This window comes from Conger conger, chromosome 15, assembly GCF_963514075.1.
Source record: "Conger conger chromosome 15, fConCon1.1, whole genome shotgun sequence".
Lineage (NCBI taxonomy): Eukaryota > Metazoa > Chordata > Actinopteri > Anguilliformes > Congridae > Conger > Conger conger.
Genome location: NC_083774.1, coordinates 9,880,969 through 9,905,674, shown reverse-complemented (window position 1 = coordinate 9,905,674; position 24,706 = coordinate 9,880,969). Strand labels below are relative to the sequence as shown.

At 46.3% G+C, this 24,706-nt stretch overlaps 1 protein-coding gene across 2 annotated transcripts; it reads left to right on the top strand.

Annotated features, from left to right (window-relative positions):
* The first annotated feature begins 312 nt into the window (after positions 1-312).
* Positions 313-20,472, top strand: rbl2 (retinoblastoma-like 2 (p130)). Of its 2 annotated transcripts, none has more exons than XM_061221752.1 (22): positions 313-658; positions 1,882-2,012; positions 2,910-3,110; positions 3,748-3,812; positions 7,219-7,347; positions 8,924-9,084; positions 9,736-9,800; positions 10,771-10,945; positions 12,247-12,413; positions 13,241-13,353; positions 13,677-13,780; positions 14,006-14,143; positions 14,505-14,669; positions 15,525-15,639; positions 16,367-16,594; positions 16,880-17,136; positions 17,619-17,795; positions 17,945-18,016; positions 18,612-18,714; positions 18,819-19,039; positions 19,533-19,697; positions 20,107-20,472. In XM_061221752.1, the coding sequence occupies exons 1-22, from the start codon at positions 521-523 to the stop codon at positions 20,275-20,277; spliced, it is 3,261 nt and encodes a 1,086-aa protein (XP_061077736.1). In that variant the 5' UTR covers positions 313-520; the 3' UTR covers positions 20,278-20,472. The 2 variants fall into 2 exon arrangements, with proteins under 2 accessions (XP_061077736.1, XP_061077735.1); XM_061221751.1 differs by having other exon boundaries at positions 16,364-16,594.
* Positions 20,473-24,706: the final 4,234 nt, after the last annotated feature.

Sequence of the window (24,706 nt, the reverse complement as noted above, 5' to 3'; positions counted from 1 at the left end):
GCGAAAACTACGATCTAGAAATTCTGTCTATGATCTCTTCCCCCTTCTGGCTGGCCAGGGAGTCGCATATCTTTTAGGAATTAGAGCATCTGTGACGGAGTCGACGCAACAGGAAGCTTGAGTTTGAATGGCATGCTAGTTGTCCATTCCTGATCTAGAAAGCCTTTTGTGGGCGGGTGATTGACTTAAACGTTAGTGGTTTTTACCAACCGAGTTACGCGAAATAAGTGCGTAATCGTCGTCTTTCTGTACTGTTCGCACGCATGTAGCGTAAGTCTGCGCCACAAGGCAGCGGCTGTCACTCAAAGGACATTTAAATGGCTACACTGTACAGAACTGCTTATCTGTATCGTACTGTACGAAGACAATGATTGCGTTTCTATTTAGATAATTGTGCGTTGAAGCAGAGTGTTTTCTGCTGCGTCTTATGCTACGGCTGTTAATTCGTATATACATTGCGAAGTATTACCCGTAAGTCTTTATTTTGTCTAGTCTTGGTACCGTGGTATACGTTTAAAAAATGAACGAAGAGGAAGAGACCTTGCACAAAACCAAACAGGGGTTTGAAGAGCTCTGCCGGGCTTTAAATATGGACGAGGACGCAAGCAATGATGCATGGAAGAATTATGAAAATATTAACAAAAACTACACTTTAGAGGTAAGAGAATATTTTGGCACGTTTTCATAATGTTCGTCGATGCTAACATAATGTCTTTCGTAATACGCTAGTGGCCGTGTCGTATACTTAATATAATTCAAATTTACAACGTTCTAGTCAACCAAAATGTAGCAATATATAAATGAAATACATTTCTATGTAATTTTTTACCTATATGCTTTGGCTAAGGAAAGGGGGAGGGGTCGGCCTTGTGGCTTATAAGCGACTTGAGCTTGTCCTCCTTATTGTACGTGCACTTTTACATTTACTGACTTGTGAGTCCAAATGTAATGAATAAGGTTCCATTGATGTGTTATGAACTGTGCAAGTATAAAGTAGTAAGACCTTGATAAGGCATTGGGACAGTATTACAAAACGAAGGTAACCAGCCTCCACTTCTATTGCATCTAAAAGTGCGGAGCTATACGTTATTTTAAAGGTGTAGTAAAAGTGGTAACAGTCTGAGCATCAGTTGTGCTACAGATCAATAGTAGCCTACTAATGACGACAAAGGACTTATTTTATACAAAACGAATACCCATAATTTACAACATCCTCATTTGAAGTCACGTTTACTACATTAAACCCTCATTCATTTGACCATGGCCTGCAATTCAGCCCTAGTGTAGCCTGATATAGAAACGATTTATTTTTCGTCTGTAAAAATAGGTTAGTAAAAAAGAAAAAAATATATTTTTCATAACAAACTTTTATTTTATCTTTTAAACGTTATTCTAATCTTCATAAATCACTGAAATGCTTAATCTTTTCTGCAAAGTAGTGCAATCCTGTGCAATGGCTGTAACGTACTCCGAGGTGGGCAAATGAACATGCCAGTCCTACAGGAAGCGTGTGCAGCTCGCAGATGCTTCTTTCACTCTGCAGTACATCAGCTGCCCAGCCGTTGACTGGGAGGACTGCGCAACTTGTGCTTGCATACTCTAAAATAGATCAAGATGTCCCTAATGCAATATAAAGCTGGGATATTTTGCTTAGTGCAACCCTCCTTGCCTGTGCAAAACCTGATAAGCAGTTTTTTGGGGAGTCAGTTCAGCCCATTCAGTCAAAAGAATTTACATGCTGACAGCTTATTATGAAGTATTGTGATTCATGGAGATACTTGAACTGAAATTAGTCATATTAAGTATGTATACAAGCAGTCCAGACACCCCCTCCCCTCTCTCTCTCTCTCTCCCTCACTCTCTCTCTCTTCCTCTTGACAGGGCAGTGAACTACACTGGCTGGCCTGCGCTCTCTATGTCGCCTGCAGAACAACAGTCCCAACTGTGGGCAAGGGAACAGCTGAGGGGAACTATGTGTCTCTGACCAGGATCCTGCGTTGCTCAGAGCAGAGGTCAGTCTGTTGCGGTGTAATGTGTTAGAGCCAGGGTCTTCCACAGGGGGTCCTCAAAGGTACAGTAAGGGGTCTTTGGTCAGTCTTGATATGCAATGACTACAGTATAGCTTGTGGAAATATTTCAAAATATAGAACCTTTAAAAAATTTAAAAAAAAAAAAAACTTTTTTACTTGGTTGTCCCTTCAGTCCCTGGATCAGAAAATGTTGGAAATCCCTGTTTCATAGCTTGTATTGAAATGTATGTCCAGTCTTTGAAAACTGAGGATCAGAAAGACACTGATAAATGCAGGCACGGCATTGTGTGAACCTCAAACTGATCTTAAGATTTGAGTGAATCCGATGCTGGGACTAATTTAGAGCTTTGTCCCTGGGTCACTGAGCATTGCTCATTTCACAGAACATTCAGGCTTCTGTAAAAAATCGGACTGCAATGCGATAGGCCTTTAAAGGGATGTGGCCCACCCTAAAATGAAGCTTCCGCTCCTTACCTCCAGAGTATTCATTTGACTTGACGGTCTCAGCTTTCCGGGGCCTCTGTAGATTGTAGGGCACCCTGTAGCCTAGTGGATGAGGGAAATGACTGGGACCTGCAAGGTCTGTGGTTCAATCCCTGGTGTAGCCACAATACGATCCACACAGCCTTGGGCAAGGTCCTTAACCCCACATTGCTCCCGGGGGGGATTGACTCCGGCTTAGTCTAATCAACTGTAAGTTGCTTTGGATAAAAAGTGTCATGTAGTGCAATCTCGAATTCCTGTTAGTCAGTCAGTTTTGAGGGTTTTGTCGAAACGGGCCGTACCTGGATGCGTGGTTGAAAGCGTGCCACATCCTGCCTGCTCTGGGTGCCATCCTGTCTGCTCTCTCCGTGCCATCATGCCCGTTCTCCGTGCCAGCCTGATCGAGTTCTTCAGCAAGATGAGGAAGTGGCAGGACATGGCCGGCCTGCCGCAGGACTTCCGCCAGCGCACCGAGAAGCTGGAGAGGAATTTCACCGTGTCGGCCGTCATCTTCAAGAAGTACGTCCCCATCTTCCAGGACATCTTCAGGGCGCCGTCCGACGACCCTCCCCGAGTGCACAGGAGCCGCAAACAGCGGTAAGCTCCTTCCTGCCAACTTTTGCTCCTGAGGTTTTGGTCCGGGTGTCGAGGACCCGGCCCTAGGCCCGCCTGATGAGAGATTGACAGAAGAGGGGCTAGGCAGGAATGCATTGTTAACCCCTCGCACACGCCATTGAGGTGGTAGTAAGAACGCCCGTAAGAGGAAAAATATGTGGTTCAGAGCTAATGTGCAGCCCTACTTGTCAGCAGAGGACGGTTGGCAGGGGCGGCATTAACATTTGTTTAGGCGTCTTATACTCTCTTATGTGGTTTACATGGACGTCATGTAACTTACAGCTCTAGTGTGGAACTTAACACTGACCTCTACCATCTGGATAGATATATAATTGAGTATATGCTGTAGGTGCTCACTAGGGGGATGGGCAGATATGAAGACAGTATCTAACCACAATAAAAGGTAACCGCAGCTGAACAAACATACAGCGGAAAAGATCATTTTCGGGGGCAAGAAGCAGTTGCAACTATGAAATAGAATGTCCATGATAGAGTTCTTCACAGTAGATAGGGAAATAAATTTGTATATTGTTACTTGCTGTTCGTGTTTTCTGTATGTATTACATAATTCAAATTGTAGTGCAGCCTGTCTGTGCTGAAATCTTTGCCTGTCTCTCAGACGCCACCCCTGCACAGTCACTGAGGTCTTCAACTTCTGCTGGATCCTGTTCATCCATGCCAAAGGTGAGTCCGTGCAGAAGAAAATACTTTGGTGCATTTCCAAGTTGTCTTTTCGTGTTCCAAGTCTGAATAACCGAATAAAGTGAAAGGAAAATACTCAGATGGCAACCAAGAAAAATATTTCATATTCCCTCTTACAGTATTACAGGAAATTTAGATTATTTTACTTGCGTTTGGCAGGATATGCCTCACAATAAATAAAAAAAATGAAGCAGTTTAAAGAACAGAACCTGTCAGGCTTTCCTATTTTAGGCATAGCAACAACAAAAACATATAAAAGACTTGTGACAATAACATGACCAAATAGGGGTATCTATATTTGTTTGTTTGTTGTTAATTGGCCGTTGCCGTGTTTGTGTCTAAACAGGCTGGTATTGAGAGTCTTGGCCTCAGGCCTTCACTGTAGTGCAGCCAGTGCATATAGATATCCACTCGGCAGCGGAACGGCTGGCTGAAGGGTGGCTTTGGACGTGCAATCTCCTCAGCGTGGAGGCTGGGATTACCGTGTCAGAGGCTGCTTCAGCTGTGGACAGTGGGGGAGGGGTGCGGTCCTGTGGACCGTAGCTCCCTGGGCTTAATTGCAGGGGTGAGGGTTCCTTTGTGGCAGTTGCTAATGGGGGCTGTTCCTCCAGTGGTAGAGCAAAGGGCCGGCCCTGCCCTCTTTCAGACGGAGAGGGGCAGAAGGGCCACTGGTCACATGTGCGCTGTGTAAAGCCAGGCCATTCATAAACCTGTACAGGCTTGTCAGCGTCAGCTGGAGACTGCAGTTGTCTGGAGACGCGAGTGGATTTGGCAGGCTTTTTTTACGTGTGCATTGATTTAGCATAGTCTCTCTGTAAGAGGCCCTTCTGCATGACAGGGTCTTTTCACAGACTCTGCTCCTGCTTCTGGCAAAGGTAACCTAAAGCCGGAAAGAGACAGGATTGTCAGCACCAATAATAAATGATTATCAGTGGATTTTTTTTTTGGAAAACTTGATTTTCCACTGTAATACGTGTGCCATGTTTACATATTTATCTTCAGATTGAGGTTCAATGTTTATGGGAAAACTAATTTTTCACGGTTTTTCTTTGGGTCGTTGATATGTCCATGAGTGATAACTGCCTATGGCTTTACTGTTATTGAATGTGTACTTGCAAGCTATGTTTTTATAAATATACACTCTGAACAATTTATTAGGTAAACCTGAACAGCAGCTTGAACACTAATGCAAGTATTTATTGCTGCCAATAATTTGGCCGCCATTAAATGCATAGTAGCTTGCAGACATGGTCAAGAGGTTCAAACCAGAATGGGGAAGAAATGTGATTTAAGTGACTGACCATGGAATGCTTGTTGGTACCAAACAGGGTTGATTGAGTATCTCAGAAACTGCTGATGTCCTGGGATTTTCACACACAACAGTCTCTAGAGTTTGCAGAGAATGGTATGAAAAACAAGAAAACATCCAGTGAGCAGCAGTTCTGCGGGCAAAAAAACGCGTTGTCAATGTGAGAAGAAAAGGGCCAGACTGGTCGTAGCTGAAAGGAAGTTGACAGTAATGCAAATAACCATACATTACAACAGTGGTATGCAGAAGAGCATCTCTGAATATACAACGCATCGAACCTCTTAAGTGGATACAGCTGCAGAAGACTTAATAAGTCTAAAAAAGAAGTCTAATTAATACCTAATAGTGCTTACTGAGTGTCCTATATCTTGAGATACAGCCCATAGGCACCATTGTGGTGTGTTATCCATCATTTAGCAGTATCCATAGTTTTTGTTTTGTTTCTTCAGTCAGTGCTCTCCTGTTGTCTGAGTCAACTCTGAATCTGGTCACTGCAGGCTAATATTGGCCTGCAGGGGGCGTGCTGGGTCCCTCTCTGTATGCCTGTGTTTGGCCTATCGGCGTTCACCAGCCCATAGACAGCTCTTATCATAGCAACTACTGGCTTATGACAAGTCAGGGCTTGTCTGTGAGGGCCTGCTCTGCAGAGCCAATGGGCTGTAGCTTGCTCGGTTCACCCTGTACCTTTTCTGCAGTGCTGTCACTGTGTCTTCCTGCATTGCTACTCTCTTATGCTCATTTTCTCCTGTCTGGTGGCTTGTGTTTTCGAGACGGAATGGAAAATATGAGTACAAAGTGACAGTACCCAGGTATGCATTGACTGTACTTTCCTCTAGAGTATTTTCGGTTGCTAAATGTTTGTAGAAAGTACTGGACATTTTGTCACTTCTGTTTTAAAGTGGCTTGTCTGGTAATGTGCTTCAGTGTTGATTGTGTAAGATTTTGACTATACCTCTGACTTATTCAGATAGGAGAACAGTTTTTCTTTGCTACTGAATTGACAGATAATTCATCTGTGTATATTATATAAAATGACTGATCTTAACAAGGAGTATACAGAATAATGCGGGCTGTTGTCAGTAGATAACATAGATATTCTATTAAGATGTCCAGGCTGAAATATGTGTGGCATTCATGGTCGCTGTGTGAGAAACAGAAGTTGGGGACTGAAAGGCAACGTGAGGGTTTGCCCGTGTGAGAAGATGCCGTGTCATTCATCACAGCCCCAGAGAGAGCAGGCTGTGTGCCGCGTTGATAAGAGACATGGGGCTGTAGCGCTGCACCACGTGGGCCTGACAGGAAGACGCTAACCCTCCGAGAATGGTCACACCGACACACAATGCTGCTCACATCCTGTGTGCCCTGTGCAAGCTTACTGTGTGCCTGTCTCACCAAAACACCGGGGGGCGGGGGGGGGGAGAGAGAAGGAAATGACAGGGGTGAAAATCAAAGAAAAAACTGGAACAAAACACGTAAATGAGCATAGCCGTGCACAATGCAGTAGGTGCGTCAGAAGGAGGTAAAATAAATGTGTGCAGTATTTTGTAAACAGTAATTATGTCCTGCACCTTTCTGTGAGAGGGTTCACTATGCAGGCAGTATCCACAAGGATGATTCGGTTGATTCAGTATAAACTAGTCCTCAGGTTTCCTGGGCTTAAGAAATCCTGGCTGGATGTCTGCTCTACAGGGAGACCCTGGAGCCTGGCCAGTGCTCCTCTCTCGCTTCCCGTGAGAGGGGTGGAGAGATTTAATCCTGTATTCTGGCCATATAATTAGTAACTCTATCTGTGCATGCAGCAGGGCCCAGGGACATGGCGTACAGGTTCTTCTTGGACCTGATAAAGTTGGAACAGACAAAATGTAACATTGTGGCCATAGTCTTAAGATGTGTTATTTGTCATCCCTTGAGCATTTGCAGTCATGCGGAGTTGTGTACCTGGTTTGAGGTGCTGTACTGTGTTTAGTTGTGTGAGTGTGCGTGATTGTACTGTGGGTGTGGATGTGCAGTATTAGCTGTGAGATCAGATCTAAAGCTCTGCTCCAGCCAGGCCCTGATCAGCCTCCGTGTCCGTTCCAGGAAACTTCCCCATGATCAGCGATGACCTGGTGAACTCGTACCACCTGCTGTTGTGCGCACTGGACCTGGTCTACTGCAACGCCCTGCTGGGCTCCAGCCGCAAGGAGCTGCTCAACCCCGCCTTTAAAGGTACAGTACGGCTTTCAGGGATACATTACATTACATTACAGTTACTTAGCTGACGCTTTTAACCAAAGCCACGTACAGTTGATTTGACTAAGCAGGGGCCAATCCAATCCCCCCTGGAGCAATGTGGGGTTAAAGGCCTTGCTCAAGGGGCCCCACAGCTACACGGATCTTATTGTGGTTACACTGGGGGTTGAACCAACCTCCTGGGTCCCAGTCAAGCTACTTAGCCACTAGGCTATAGGTGTAAGCCTGCTTCTATTCCCCTGGCTCTGCTGCCATTGACGGCACACTGCTGCTGCCAGGGCCTGTGTGTGGAGGAGGTAGTGGGGGTCTCTGTCTCTCTGTCCGTCTCAGACCACGGGGAGGCAGGCTGATGGGAACCTGGCCTGATAAAGATGACATGTGCAAATAATTACAGCCTAGAAGGGGGGAAAAAGAAAAGTTTCCACTGAGTCAGCAGAGTTTCTCTGAGCTCCTTCATGAGAGAGAACGAGAGAGAGAGATAAGACCGAGAGACACAAAGAAATAGTGTACACATCCTTCCCTCCACACACTCTTCCTCAAGCGTACTTAAGTGTAATATTTATAAATGGGCTTGCACTACATCAAAATGCAATCTGAGACTAGTACGCTGAAGTGAGGTGGTGTAAAAATACACACATTCAAGCACACAGGTGCACTCACATGCTGTACCCACCCACACAAGTGCACATGCAATCTAGCACGTTTTCAAGAAAATATGTGGAAGCTAGGACACTTATTAATTTGATACAATATCTGTCTGTGTCATTGCTACTCTACCTGAGATCATGGTGTAACTTGCTTTGTTTTCTGTTTCATTATTTGTGCGTCTGTGTGTGTGTCTGGGTCTCTGTACATGTGTGTGGGTTTACGTGTGTGTGTGTGGGTCTCTGTGTGTGTGTGTGGGTTTGTGCTTGTGTGGGTCCCTGTATTTGTGTGTGGCTTTGTGTGTGTGTGGGTCTCTGTACATGTGTGTGGGTTCACGTGCATGTGTGGGTCCCTGTATTTGTGTGTGGCTTTGTGTGTGTGTGTGGGTCTCTGTACATGTGTGCGGGTTTGTGCGTGTGTGTGTGGGTCTCTGTACATGTGTGTGGGTTTACCTCTGTGTGTGGGTCTCTGTACATGTGTGCGGGTTTGCGTGCATGTGTGTGGGGGCCTGTACGTGTGTGTGGCTTTGCGTGTGTGTGTGTGTGGGTCTCTGTACATGTGTGTGGGTTTGTGTGTGTGTGTGTGTGTGTGTGTGGGTCTCTGTACATGTGTGTGGGTTTGTGTGTGTGTGTGTGTGTGTGTGTGTGTGTCTCTGTACATGTGTGTGGGTTTGTGTGTGTGTGTGCGTCTCTGTACATGTATGTGGTTTGTGTGTGTGTGTGGGTCTCTGTACATGTGTGTGGGTTTGTGTGTGTGTGTGGGTCTCTGTACATGTGTGTGGGTTTGTGTGTGTGTGTGGGTCTCTGTACATGTGTGTGGGTTTGTGTGTGTGTGTCTCTGTATGCGTGTGTGGGTTTGCATGTGTGTGTGTGTGTCTCTGTACGTGTGTGTGGCTCTGTGCGAGCAGGTCTCCCAGAAGACTTTGGGAATAAGGACTTTAAGCCGGGCCCGGGCCCTCTCTGCTTCATCGAGAGGCTGTGTGAGCTGCATGACGGCCTGGTGCTGGAGGCCAAGGGCGTGAAGGAGCACTTCTGGAAGCCCTTCATCAAGAAGCTCTTCGATAAGAAGGTGGGTCAGGCCTCACCGTGGATCTGCTCGGCACGCTGGAGGCCAATTAATGGAGGACTCTGTAATAAAGGAAATGTTTCATATCTGGAGCAAAGCTCTTTACTGGGGACCTATATCAGAGGTGCTATAGAATAGATGGCATACTCGTCTAGGAGAACTTTGAGGGATGGACATTTATTGAGAGTGTTCTCACCAAAAGGAGGAAATGTTTGGACTACTGCAGCAGGGATTAGTGGTCTATTCTAAAAAAACGTTGGTCTTATTTATGAACTAAGATATACGGCTGTGCGTATGTAACTTTATATCAGTACTCTCATAAATCTAGCACATCCGTAACCAGCCACTGCAGTCTGTCTTCTGACTTGGTATTCAGCTATTTCAATAGATCACGGACCAGGGCTATTTCAATAGATCACGGACCGGGGTGTGGTTGAGATGTGAATTTGTTACAAACTAATAGTAGATGTTTTGAAATAAAAAATATTGTCCAGTCGAGACTACAAACCAGACATGTACGAGTAATTTGAAAGCCGGACATTCCGGTCAAAAATGGGGCATCTGGCAACCCTAATTCAGCCCTCAGGCCACAGATTTTCTTATTGTGTTTTCTTCCTCCTCTCCTCACTGGATGAACCTGTGTGCTCTTCACAGATTCTCAAGGGAAAAGAGGAAACCCTCACTGGCTTCTTTGATCCTACAAATTTTGGTGACAGTTTGTGAGTATCAGTCATGTTAACTGCTGATCAAAACCCTCAGTTCCCTGCTAATATATTAGTGCATTCAGGTGGCAAATGTGCATTAAAAAACCTCTCTCTACTTCCCAAAATGAATTCAGTTATTGTGTGACTCATTTGCAAGTAAAGAAGAAGATCATGAAGTAGAACATCTTTTCTTGGTACCTACAGTACTGTCTTAGGCACCTGTATAACACTGTACAGATAAGATTCTTTCAAAAATAATTCAATGAAAGGTCCTAAATAAACGTACTATACATTTTACATTACATTTTAATAATTTGGCTGAATAGTTAAAAACTGAATCAAATCAATATTTTTGTGACCACCCTTCGGCGTTAAAAACGCATCACTGCTCTGAGATAGCCAAGGCTGTCCTGCAGTTCTATAAGACAATCAGCAAGGAGGTTGTTCCAAGCATGTTGGAGAACTTGCCACAGTTCTTCTGCAGACTTTGGTTGGCTCCTTGATCTCAGACAGATTGATCAAGTTTTTATTTAAAAAGTAGTCAGTTGCTTACAGTATGTTACTTTTTTTTATTAAATACAAAAATTTCTCTGTAAAATTAAGTCTTTTGGAAAATGAATATTTGGAAATCTCAAATGTGTTCTTTTATACTAACTATATACTAACACACACAAAAAAAGAAACATATATATAATAAAGTCTAGGGTGCCTAAGACTTCTGCACAGTACTGTAGATAATACAGATGAATGAAATAACAGGATAATTTGGATATTTCAGTATTGATTATTCACGATGTGAACGATGATATCCAGTAATAATTGCAGAAGATATTCAGTATAATAATTATGTCCAGCTAACTCTTGCGTCGAGGTACTGTACTGAAGCAATGAATGGGAACTGTCTTTATGCTACTTTGAGCACTATACTGTCTCCATGTTGTCGAAGGTTCACTTTGTATCTCTATATTTGTGTGCGTATGTGCAGTGCATCCATAGGCCGAGTGTACGAGGAGCACGTCCTGTCCACAGGCAGTCTGGACGAGAGAATTTTCCTGGGGGACGGTGCCAATGAGGACATCGGTACACCAGGAACCTGCTACTGCACTGTGGGCTCGGAGAACACAGAGCGGCCAGCACACAGCCTGCACAGTGCCCAGACTGTAAGAGCCCACTCACATATGCACAGCACCAATCAGGAGCCTGTTACTACGCTGCACATAAACACAGCACCAATCAGGAGCGTGCTACTGCACGGCCCTTAAACACAGCACCAATCAGGAGCCTGCTACTACACCACACATAAACACAGCACCAATCAGGAGCCTGCTACAACACAGCACCAATCAGGAGCCTGCTACTACACAGCACATAAACACAGCACCAATCTGGAGCCTGCTACAACACAGCACCAATCAGGAGCCAGCTACTACACAGCATATAGACACAGCACCAATCAGGAGCCAGCTACTACACAGCACATAAACACAGCACCAATCAGGAGCCTGCTCCTGCACAGCACATAAGCTACTGATAAAAAAAGACAAAAACTGTATGACACTCTGACAGATATTAATGAATAGAAACAGTTTAAGCTGAGCTGGGTGGTCAGGAGCTACTCTGCTGCCTGCTTGTCAACAGATCGTTGTTTGTCCTTCAGTGTTCCCTCACATATGCCCTCATAGTAGCCTTTATGATAGGGCTGGAGCTCTTCCCTCACGTGCTTCCAGTCTGGTCCATGCGTCTTGCGCTTTTCTTGGTCAGTAGTTTCCAGGTTCTCTGGAACTGCACACACACTTTATGACATTTCAACTAAAAGTTTTTAATATAAACATTTTTGAGGGACACATGATTTATTCTTATTATGCTGTCTTTCTGAAGGTCGAAGGAGAAAATGAATGTTCTAATGAGATCCTGCTTGTATCTTGTTTGACTATTGGTTATTAACTTATAAAAAGTTTTATAGGTGCAAAATAAGAGCCTGTAAAAATCATTCATATAGCCAGTCCCGTAAATTATTCAAATTAAAATTGGTTTCAAAGTAGCAGACTTTTCAGTTCTAAAACACTCTGTCCCCAAGAGGTTTGTATTTCTGAGATTCTACTTCAAACTGCTTTGCAGGCTTGAATGTAGTGTTGCTGTTTATAAGCGGGGTGTTCCTGTGGTGGGTGGGAGCAGTGTGGTAATGAGAGCCAGCCTGTGGGAGACACTGCCTCTGTCCCCGTGTGTTCTCCAGGCCTCCGCCCTCAGAGTCTCCACCCCTCTGACACTGCCTCTCACACTGCCTCTGACTCTGCCCCTGTCCCCGTGTGTCCTCCAGGCCTCCGCCCTCAGAGTCTCCACCCCTCTCACACTGCTCCTGTCCCTGTGTGTTCTCCAGGCCTCTGCCCTCAGAGTCTCCACCCCTCTGACTCTGACTCTGACTCTGCCTCTCACACTGCCTCTGTCCCTGTGTGTCCTCCAGGCCTCCGCCCTCAGAGTCTCCACCCCTCTGACCGGCCGGAAGTACGTACAGGAAGGGGGCGGCGTGGGCACCCCGGTCTCCATGGCGATGCAGAGCGTGGGCCGTCTCCACAGCCTGCTGACGGGGCTGAAACACGGGCCCAGTGACAAGCTGGCCAGCACGCTCAGGTTAGCGCGCGGTGAAGGACCGCCAGGCTGCTGCTGCTACGTGCTGCTCTGGCTCTGTGTGAATGCTGTTGAGCAGCTGGCTAAGACAGAGACGTGACCTGGCAACAAGTCTGGGTTTTTTTTGGTTTTTTTAAAGTCGCTTTACAGAAAAATAGAAAATGGGAAAAAATTCCAGACAACCTATATGACAGAATAGTTCGCTGAAGTATAGTTGAAGTCTTCTACAGTATACATACAAGCTGCATGCTTTAAGTATAATTAAAAATTATTAATTAATAAAATTTTTCACTTCTGGTCCTGCGTATTTTTTTTCCAGGCTTAGCTCAAAATAAAACTTGTGAATTATTAGAATGAACTTTTCATCATACATTGTTTATATAACACATTGACTCATCGGCTATTAAGGTGCATTTGTTATATTGTTAGTATTTTGGTTTTATGTCTATAACAGGGGTCTGCAATCCTGAGAACAACAAGCTCTGCTAGATTTTTATTTTTTTATTTTTTTCATTTTATTTTTTTTTATTTTTTTTTCACATTAAAATCAGCACCCAATTCAGACCCAATTGACCATATGCCTTGAGTTAATAATGTAATCAGCTGCTTAAATTGATTAATAAGGTGCAGAGTAACAGTGAAAACCAGCTTAACCTGTGGCTCTCCCGGACCAGGGTTGCAGACCACTGCTTTATGCCAATACCCTGTTTGGAAATGACTTACATAATTGGGTATTAGCACATTATCAAACAGGAGGCTCTTCCCAGAGTTGCCTAATTGTACTTAGACCCAGTCTCACTGTAACAGTGCTGCTTGTGTTTGTGGGTTAGGGCTTGTGCCAGGGACCCCAGCGAAGCCATCTCTAACAGACTCAAAGACATGTCTGAGATCTTCTGCCTGCACTATGAAGGAAACAAGGAGGAGAACAGCAGCCTGGCCAAAGGTAACCGTGCTGAAGAAAAACGGCTCAAGCTAGGTTTTGAAACACCTGGTAGCTGGTTGACCTGTTCAGTCCAGATCAATACTCAACATGGTTTGACCACCAGCTACTAGTTGTTTTGAAACTGGTTATTTCAAGATGGTCATAGCTGGATTTTACACAAGGGAATACACATGCACAGACTGTACAGATACAAATCTGCCCATTCATCATATGTTTTCATATTGAAGTTAGGAAATTATATTACTCCATTCAGTGTAAATTCATATACTGTGAGTTTGTGGTGCATGTCTGTCCTTTTCGATGATATGCTACTATCTGTATAGATATTGGAGTGAAGTATTTCCGCCTGGCTGAAGCTCTCTACTACAAGACCCTGGAGGCTGTCATCAATCAGGAGAAGAAGAGGCTGGGTGATAGTGATCTCTCTGTGAGTATGCTGCCCCCTGCTGTACCAACAAGGAACACAATGCACATTTTAATATTGCCTTTCACTAGAACAAAATCAATGTAACAAAAATACCATGCAGAGAATGGTCATTTCAAATGTGTTTGTCATTGTTTTATGATGTCATCGCATTAATCCTGTATGCTATACTGACAGCGTGATGTCATTTGACAGCCACTGTAAAGTAATCCTGAGTCTGTTCTGTAGGGGATTTTGGAGAAGGATGTGTTTCATCGCTCTTTACTTGCCTGCTGCCTGGAGATAGTCATCTTTTCTTATCGACCGCCTGGCGAATTCCCCCGTGTTATCGAGATTTTCGACCTGCCTCCCTACCATTTCTACAAGGTAAACCATGAAGATAGCAGTGATACATCATCTAAAAAACACTGTCAACACAATAGCACAACTGTGAATACAAATTCAGTGAGTTGCCTTCAGAAAAGATTTTCTTTGCTGAACATCGCCCACTGGTGTGCAGCAGCTGTAAGTGCAGTCTTGGCTATGTCAGGATTCTCAGATTGGCTAAAATACTTGTGTTTTTTTAAACCATTCAGGTTTGAAACCAAACCCCATTCTAAGTTGATGGTTGTAGAGAATGTTTTTGGTTTTAGTGCAGAGTTGGCTTGTGAAGTGATGGGATACTGGAGAGAGAGAGAGAGAGAGAGAGAGAGAGATAGAGTGAAACCTGGAGCTTTGTGTGCTGCAGGTGATCGAGGTGATGGTGCGGGCCGAGGAGGGCCTGTTTCGGGAGGTGGTGAAGCATCTGAACCGCATTGAGGAGCAGGTTCTGGAGAGCTTGGCCTGGCAGGGAGGGTCTCCGCTGTGGGACAGCGTCAGAGGGGCTAAGAGCCGCATTCCTGCCTGTCAGGAGGTAGGAGACCACTAGTGTCCACACACTGTCTCTATCATCTATATGTTCCGCTGACATGTCATCCTACTCCTTCTGTAACTCACTCACTCATGTGTTTTCTATAGCAGGTCAGGTTACAGTGTTGTCCCAGATACATATGATTACTCCTGTCTGTCTGTGTGCTATAATTGACCCATGTTCAATGCAGCACTGCTTGTATCTGGTATGCAGAAGAATGCAAGATGGTACAGGGGTAAAGGTGTGTCCACAGAGAACACAGTGTGCTGAACACAACAAAATAGCAACAATGGCCACACCCCTCTGCAAGCCTGTCATTTGCATTGGACTGGTAATGTGACCCCAGACAGTGACCATGGCTGACCAGCAGCTCATCCTCACAACAGGTCCACGTAGTGTCCGCACTAGCATGCTGTGCTAGCAGACAGTGAAAGCAGGGCGCTTGAGATAAGTATCGGTTGTTGAAAGGCTGTAAAACAGTTGCTGAATGCTGTTGTTGCTAGCGGGCTACTGTAATGCTCATGTGTGGATTGACCTCAGGGGCCTGACAGGGGCCCGGTTGGTGCCTGTGGGCTGGGGCTGTTGTATAACACATTATGGTGGAACGGTGGTGCAGTGGAGAGGTATGCTGCCTCACAGTAGAAGGTCCTTGGTTCAAACCCAGGTGGGGCCTTCCAGGTGGTTTCCATGTTCTCCCTGTGCTTGTGTTGGTTTCTTCCAGGTACTCCGGTTTCCTCCCACAATTCAAAGACATATAGGTTAGGCTACATGTGGGGCATTAGCAGGGCAACCCACCCTCTATAAAGGTTAACCCACCCTGTATAAATAAAGGTGATTTGAATCATCTGTGTGTTGCAGGTGATGCCTCCCCAGCATTTTGAGGGTGCAGAGGGGAATAGCGTTGCTGGAAGCACCCCTCTAACGCCCAGCCGTCTGAATGAGCTCCGTGTGAACACACCTGGAGCAGCCAAAGGTAGGGCCTCCTGCACACTGTGTCTCTCATTCATCCTGAGAAAGGTAGGGCCTCCTGTACACTGTGTCTCTCATTCATCCTGAGAAAGTAGGGCCTCCTGCACACTGTGTCTCTCATTCATCCTGAGAAAGTAGGGCCTCCTCCACACTGTATCTCTCATTCATCCTGAGAAAGTAGGGCCTCCTCCACACTGTGTCTCTCATTCATCCTGAGAAAGTAGGGCCTCCTCCACACTGTGTCTCTCATTCATCCTGAGAAAGTAGGGCCTCCTCCACACTGTGTCTCTCATTCATCCTGAGAAAGGTAGGGCCTCCTGCACTCTGTGTCTCATCACTGAGCACGGGAAACTTGTGCTTTATCTGTTCATCCCTAAACTGAAGACCATTGAACTCAGGACTCAGGACTTTACGCGATTGATCTAGAGCAGTGCTAATCAGCACCGTCTGCCTCTCAGTAAACCATTAACACTCTCAGAACTGGGTCAGAAAGCTAAGTGGTTTCCAAGCAGACAATGATTAGTGTAATCAGATGATTAAAGCACTGGTCTGCAGACACTGCAGTCTTCCAGTAACACTGTTGAGTAGAGCCTAGATCCAGACAAATACATTGCAGACCTGCGTTTTCTCACTAGATGTAAACATGCGTGTAGATCGTAAGACAGAATGTGCTACTACAACCTGCAGCAGAGCTAATGCTAAGTGAAATGTCTCTCTCTCTCTCCCAGTAGTGTCCGCGTCTCCCGCCACTCTCCACGACCGCTACAGCTCGCCCCCAGCTGCCGCAGCGCGGAGACGGCTGTTCGTGGACGGCGAGACGACCTCTGACCCCGCCACACCCATGAGAGTGACCCAGACTCCCCTCATCAGCACTATACCTGCGGGCCAGACCGTGGTCACCATGGCGACAGCCACCGTCACCGCCAACAATGGCCAAACAGTCACCATACCTGTACAAGGTAATGAGTAACCACAGGTTAAACTGCTGCTGCCATTATTTGCCTTTGAGGCTGGTACCTGTATTAAAAGGGCCAAGGTATTCTGTTTATACCTTTCATTGTTACACTCTTATAATAGGTCCGCAGTGTGTGCTCATTATATTATAGAGATAAGCAGGAGTAATAATAAAGATAACAGCTTAACCTGCTGCGATTAATCCTTGAACTGCACGATATAATTGCCTAATAGATTAAACGAGCGGCGGCTAATTAAACGTGTTGATTTCTCCCCGTTAAAACCTCCAGGAATCGCGAATGAGAACGGTGGCATTACCTTCATCCCGGTGCAGATGAGCGTGACAGGCCAGGGCACGGGCACGCTGCAGCCAATCACGGCGCAGGCCCTGACGGGGACGCTAAGCGCACAGCAGCTCACCGGCACCGCCCCTCAGGCCACAGTGCAGAACAGCGCCTCCACCGCACAGCAGGGCAAGAGGCCTGGGCCCCAGAGCCCCGCAAACAAGCCCCAAAAAACCGGATCCCTCTCCCTTTTCTTCCGCAAGGTAAGAACCGGTTCTGCTCCGAGCTAACAAGTCGCTAGCTAGATTGTCAATACTGTAAGGTTTTCTGCCTTTGCACATTGGTACAATGCTTGGATCATGGATTATCTAAAAGTACCTTGCACTACCCATTGCTGACTCATCATAACATTAAAGGTGGACGTACACTATAGGATGAACTCTCAATTGTTATTTTCTAATATTTTCAGACCGAATCATGAGAAAAAAAGTTACAGTAGGTCTTAACGTCACTACTTGTTAGTTATGATACCGTTCCGAGCTGAACCGATGGCATCAGAGCTCCTACTGTCGTAATCAAATAGAAAATGGTATAATGCACGCCTGTCTTTACTCAGATTATTGATTGTGTTTATTCCAGCTCTGCTGCATGACGCACTTCGTGAGAGTGAGCCCTGTTGTGTTCAGAAGCGTGTTGTGCCCCCACACAGTGAGTGACAGGCCTGTGTCTCTCTCTCCTGTCCCAGGTGTACCACCTGGCCAGCGTGCGTCTGCGGGACCTCTGCGCCAAGCTGGACATCTCCGCAGAGCTGCGCAGGAAGATCTGGACCTGCTTCGAGTACTCGCTGGTCCACTGCACAGACCTCATGTTGGACCGGCACCTGGACCAGCTGCTCATGTGCGCCATCTACGTCATGGCCAAGGTCAGGGCGGGGGCACAAACAGTGTCTGCTCTAGTTTTCTCAGAATAACTGCCCTTCACCGGCAAAATTAATATGAATTTTGTATCCGAGACGGCAGCGCAAGCTTCTGAAATTGAAATGCTGTGCTCTTGTGTCGGGCTCTCCTGCAGGTGACCAAAGAGGACAAGTCTTTTCAGAACATAATGAAGTGCTATAGGACCCAGCCTCAGGCCAGCAGCAGTGTAAGTGGTCCTTGTCGTGCCTGTACGGCTGATGTAATGCTGTATTTTCAGTGCTGCTGAAGTATCAGTCTCATCCTGTACAGTGTACAGTACTCTTACTCTTCCTCCTCTCAGCACTTCATCTCACGTAAAATAATGTGTGTATGTAACAGTGCTGTGCTGCGCTCAGGTTTACAGGAGTGTGTGTGTATGTGTGTGTGTGTGTAACAGTGCTGTGCTGCTCTCTCAGGTTTACTGGATTGTGTGTGTGTGTGTGCATGTGTGTTTGTAACAGTGCTGTGCTGCTCTCTCAGGCTTACAGGAGCGTGTGTGTGTGTGTGTGTGTGCGTAACAGTGCTGTGCTGCTCTCTCAGGTTTACCAGAGTGTGTGTGTGTGTGTGTGTGTGTGTGTGTGTAACATGCTGTGCTGTTCTCTCAGGTTTACTGGAGTGTGTGTGTATGTGTGTATGTGTGTGTGTGTTTGTAACAGTGCTGTGCTGCTCTCAGGTTTACAGGAGTGTGTGTGTGTGTAACATGCAGTGCTGCTCTCTCAGGTTTACAGGAGTGTGTGTGTATGTGTGTGTGTGTGTTTGTAACAGTGCTGTGCTGCTCTCAGGTTTACAGGAGTGTGCTGATCTCCGGGAGGAAGAGGCGTCACTCAGGCAGCAGTGAGAGTGGACACAGACAGAGCTCTCCCAGTGAGACCGGGCGAGAGCGTGGTGAGTCTCAGTGCTGAGGACAGGGTGACAGAGTGGCAGCTTCAGCCCTGCGTGCTGCAGTGAATGTGACTGTGAGAGCACTGAGGAGCTGTTTCTCCCCCCAGTGAGCGGAGACAGCAGCCCGGTCCCCATGCGCTCCACCAGCACCCTGCCCACGCCCCAGCCCAGCAGTGCTCCCCCGACCCCCACACACCTGCCGGGGGTGCCCCTGGAGCAGGACGGGGAGGAGAGGGGAGACCTCATCCGCTTCTACAACAACATCTACATCAAACAGATGCGCCTCTTCGCCCTGCGGTACTCCTCCAGCCCGGGCACGGCTCCAGGGGTGAGTACCGCGCCCTTACCACAGCATCTCGCCAACACACGTCCGCCATCGACCAGCTCAGCAAGTCTGTGTGTGCGTACATGAAGTACACCTGTACTGAGGCCTCTGTGGTCTCAGGTCTATTTCTCCTGCAAGCCACAAGTAGAATTATATGCAGCAGATCAAATGCGTATCTTGGATTCAAATACTTTTCTGTGCTCGATTGAGCCAACCAAAACCAAATGGACCAGAAGTTTAAGTATTTCATAGGTACCAATACACCAGACAAACCCAGGAAAGCGTAGAAAAGTATTTGAATCCAAAATAATGATGTAATTGACCCAGGTCTGCTATGCAGTAATGTATTATTAGAGCAGAAGGCTTTACCTCACTGTGAAAGCTGAGGAGATGGGGGCCTGAATGGCTTCCAGAACATTCCTCCTTCAGGTCAGGTCAGTGTATGGGCTCAGTACACACATGCTCTGATTGGGTGCACTGTGTTTTTGGTTCACAGACGGACGCCCCGCCCCTCTCTCCGTACCCCTCGTTGCGGACGGGGTCCCCACGCAGGGTCCTGCTGTCCCACAACCACTCCATCTACATATCCCCCCACAAGAACGGGAGTCCCCTCTCCCCCCGCGACAAGATCTTCTACTACATCAGCAGCAGCCCCTCTAAGGTGAGTGACTGCTCTGACACACTCTGACAGTAGTTCTCAGGGTGAGATGTGATATTGCATGTGTGACTAGTGTGTGTGTGTGTGTGTGTGTGTGTGTGTGTCTAAGGATCGTGGTATGTTATTGTTTCTGTACTCCTTGACCAAGTACCTTGCTCTAGCATACAGTTGCTAAAGCTATAGAAAGGGAAAGATGCTGTATGTGACCTGGGCCCAGTTTCACAAAGCAGGTTTACCGAGTTAGCTGGATAACTGCACTGAGTAGAACCCCGGAACCCTCCCAAATGTGGAACATGGACTGAAGTAAGGAGCTGTTCCAGGTTGTACTCAGTGCTTGGGAAAACACCCCCCTGTTTGTACTGATGAAAAGGGAGACAGAACGGTGAGCAGTCCCATGCCTCTCTTCCCCCAGCGGCTGCGGGAGATCAACAGCATGATCCGGACGGGCGAGACGCCCACCAAGAAGCGCAGCATGCTGCTGGAGGAGGGCGGCCAGTCCCCCGCCAAGCGGCTGTGTCAGGAGAACCAGACGGCCCTGCTGCGGCGGCTACAGGACGTGGCCAACGACCGCGGGTCCCACTGAGGCTGGGCGGCTAGCGACCGCGGGTCTCACTGAGGCCGGGCGGCTAGCGACCACGGGTCTCACTGAGGCCCAGGTGAGCTAGCGACCGCGGGTCTCACTGAGGCCGGGCGGCTAGCGACCACGGGTCTCACTGAGGCCCAGGTGAGCTAGCGACCACGGGTCTCACTGAGGCTGGGCAGCCAGCGACCGCGGGTCCCACTGAGGCCCAGGTGAGCTAGCGACCACAGGTCTCACTGAGGCCCAGGTGAGCTAGCGACCGCGGGTCTCACTGAGGCCCAGGTGGGCTAGCGACCGCGGGTCTCACTGAGGCCGGGCGGCTAGCGACCACGGGTCTCACTGAGGCCCAGGTGGGCTAGCGACCACAGGTCTCACTGAGGCCCAGGTGAGCTAGCGGCCACGGGTCTCACTGAGGCCCAGGTGGGCTAGCGACCGCGGGTCTCACTGAGGCCCAGATGAGCTAGCGACCACGGGTCTCACTGAGGCCCAGGTGGGCTAGCGGCCACGGGTCTCACTGAGGCCGGGCAGCCAGCGACCACGGGTCTCACTGAGGCCCAGGTGAGCTAGCGACCACAGGTCTCACTGAGGCCCAGGTGAGCTAGCGACCACAGGTCTCACTGAGGCCCAGGTGAGCTAGCGAGCACAGGTCTCACTGAGGCCCAGGTGGGCTAGCGAGCGTGGGTCCCACTGGCCCCGACTCCAGTCCTCAAACCCGGCTCTCGGCCAGGACTGCAAGTGATAAGTGTTCTGCTTTCTTCCGCTCCAATGAACGTGTTTGGACGTTCCTGCCTGTAGCATGGCTTTACAGTACCTACTCCCTACAGCCCACCGCTCCCTGCGCTGTGAGATCAGCAGCACCCACAGAGGTCTCACGGGAGTCCTGTCATTACGCTTGCCTACACTACACACTCAGGCTTTCAGCAGGCAGCTCTGACACCAAAGGCATGATGGGATACCAGTGGACATGCTGACAGACCCCCGTAGACCTCCCCCTCCCTTAGCCTCATTTACCATCAGGACTGACAGCAAATCTGGTGCCAACCTCGCTCAACACTGAGATAATAATGTGTGGAAGGTCATCACAGGCAGAGAGTGGGTAAACCACTCACTGTAGTCTCGACCCCATGGGTTTTATGAATGGCCGGAACCAACTTCACAGGTCACAGGTAGCCTACGAGATCATGTACATCTCTGAAAATGCGTTCCGAGGTGTTTTTGTGCAAATGCACAATTGACTTTATATTTCATTTACATTTTATTAGGCACTAGGAAACATTGATTTTGAAGTTATGCTCATGGGAATATCATGGGACATTTCTATTAGAATTTATTGTATTGGTACGCATTGCATTTCGTTCTCTAATAATAGGTGTAATTTACATTTTATTATGTATTGGAAAATGTTGATGTTTCAACAAAAAGTTAGTGATTAAGGCTGCTATTAGAGAACTGAATGACAAACGTACCGATAAAATACATTCAAATAGAAATACTACATACTATCCCCATAAACATTAGAAATTAAAGGATAGGCGTGGCATTTCTGTACCGAGGCTCTATTTTTGGATAGTGTGGGATGGGCATGAGTAGTAGACCATAATTTTGCTGATTGGTTCAGAATTTCTTTTGATATCCCTTTGTTATATCCTCAGACATGGCTTCAGTAGGAGAACAGTGGACAATTTCTCCAGCCTTCAGACTATGATATATTTATTTGTTTTAAACGGGAAGTTCATTAATATGGGTCTCAAGTTATTTTCAGTTATTTTGGAATTGTTTTGAACAGGAGCAATTTGTATTTCAAATTTTTTTTTCATTTTCGCAAACCAAGCACTACTTCATAGTCAGCTGTAAACGTCCAGACCAGAGACGCTGAAACTAGAAATGACAGATGATGGAAAAGCACTGATAACTTATCAATATCAACTCACTAAGAGTTTTAGCTGTCGACCAGAATAGACAGAAAGTGGGTTGTAATTGTGCTGTTGCCAACTCTGGCAATAAAATGAATTCTGACTTTAAGTTCACTGTTCACTGTGATAGACTTGGGCTGCTTGTTATACAGGTGGATATCTACTAGAGTTGCAAGCTGCCCCATAAAATACAGAATTATCTCGGAATTGGAAAGCAAAATCTAAACACTACCCCCTTCATACCATCCCATTCAGTGATTCCTACCTGTCTCCAGACCTCGTGCGGTGGGCCATTCATGTTACACGAGGGACAAGTCGGTTAGAAGCAATGTAATTTCCTCAATTATGGGCTGCCTACTTATCTCAGGCAGGTGTGTGGTTGTCACCAAACATATTTATGTAAGGCTAGCTGAAAAAAGGCAGGCCAAAAACGCATGGTAACTGAGGTTACTGATCCCCCTGAAAGCTTTTCAGGTATTTAGTAGTCACATAAAGGCACATGATCATTATCAAAGTACATGAAAGTGAAAACAGTTTTCACTCTTTACGCCCTGCACAAGCTGAGATATTGGCACCTTTTTGTTTGTTTTTTACTGAGCCAGTTTATTTTAAATGTTATGAAAAAGGAGAGCACATTTTATGTTTCCAGAATCTCAGTTTTTCCAAAGTCAGAAGAAAGCTTTTATGACTATATTTTATATGGTAGCTTATCTTTTAAGCTGTAACTTTATACCAGACTGTATCACATGCTATTTTTCTAACTATAGCTATGCTAGAGACCTGTAACCATGACCTGTTAATCATCTGATTAACATAGGTAGTTGTTTTTACTTAACAGCAATATATTTAATCCCTTTTCCATATACAGTATATCCAGTGTACGATCACTTTCTCTTTTGGCTATAAACACTTAGGAACTCACAAATCCTGTTAGCTTTACAAGGTACCTTGTTACTATTTGTAAACTTTCACTGATGGTTGTAATACATTTGTAGAGATGTGTACATTCCTGTAAATAAGATGAGTTTATTAGTAGTATGCTATGATAGTAATCTGTATCATTGCTAAGTGCCTTTTCTGTCTGTCTTATGCTCTTATGGTTTGTGTATTTTTGTGGTGCCTCCCTCTATATGTGTGTGGCCGATGACTAACTTACAGGCTATTCAACTTCTTTATTCATCAAATCCTTAAAGCATCTTGTAATTGTTCTCATAAAATAAAAATATAAAGCAAAGTAAAATAAAATAAGTGTGTGTGTGTGTGTGTGCATATGCATAAAACATAAAGGAAAACGGTTGTAAATAAACTAATGCCTGAAAGTGCATGACGGACAGGTCTGACTCCATTTTGTCAGTGAGATTAGGCCTCAAAATTGAAATGAATGAAAATATTTTCTGACTGAAATATTTTGGAAAAATACTCAGCAAATGGCAAATAACTCTGAAAAATGGGTTGCTATGGCTATCGCTCAGTGCATGACAACCGATTCCCAAGGTGTTTATCAGTAACCCTGTCCTCACACGTCATGCTAAAAGTTAAAACTCAACCAATGTTGCTTGGCAAACTGATGACAATAGGTCAGAGGTAGTAACCAATGTAAACTGAAACTCAAGACCTATAATGCTTTACACACCAGTCCAACAGGAAGCTTGGGCTGTAGTTATGGAAACCTTAGGCTGTGCTCCACAACAATACTATAGAGGAGGTATTTAGGCAAAGGAGCCTTGATTAAGCTCCACTCCTGAGGACTGCTCACGGGGATCACCAGTCAAGGGCTCAGTCCGTACAGAACGTGATACGAGTGGGGCTAACGGGCCAGCATCATGGGCTGCAACACCAGTAAAGGAGCGGTCGTTGTGGACCCCTCCAAAAAACCCGAGGACCTGGAGGCAGCGAAAGCAGCGGAGAAGGGGGCAGACTGCAAGGCCAAGTGTGACAAGGACAAGGACGGGAAGGAGAAGGGCTCCAGCTGAGAGCCGGCCGCCTCACCCCTCTCAGCCTCATGCCCTCCCAAAGGTGATCTTCCCTCGTCTTTCATTTTGTCTACGTAGTGCGAGAAAGACATTTTGTGCATCTGCATTAAATATATTTAGCAAAATGTTGCCAACACAATCTTTTGTAAAACTTTTGTCTGCATAATCTTCCAAAGACCTTGTTACTGACTATAATGGTGTGACTATCCCATATCCCAAGAAAAGATGTAGCACTTTTTTTTTACAGCAGTGTTTCCATAATTTGTGCCAGTACTTTAAATTCACAAAATTTGGAATGACAGTATGTTTGAGAGAGCGCAGCACAGACATAACTGTAGAAGTGGATATGTGTCCCTGTTTCAGCCTCTGGGCGATGAAGATGCTGCATGGCTGTCCAGAGAGGAGGTGATGATGGTGGACTGCCGACTGTTCATGAAGTTCAGCCCTTTGTCATTAAACTCCTGTTGCTGCTGGAGACATCCTCAATTCAACACGATCCCTCCAACAGTCCTTGTGCCATCTGTAAATACACATTTTAATAGTTTC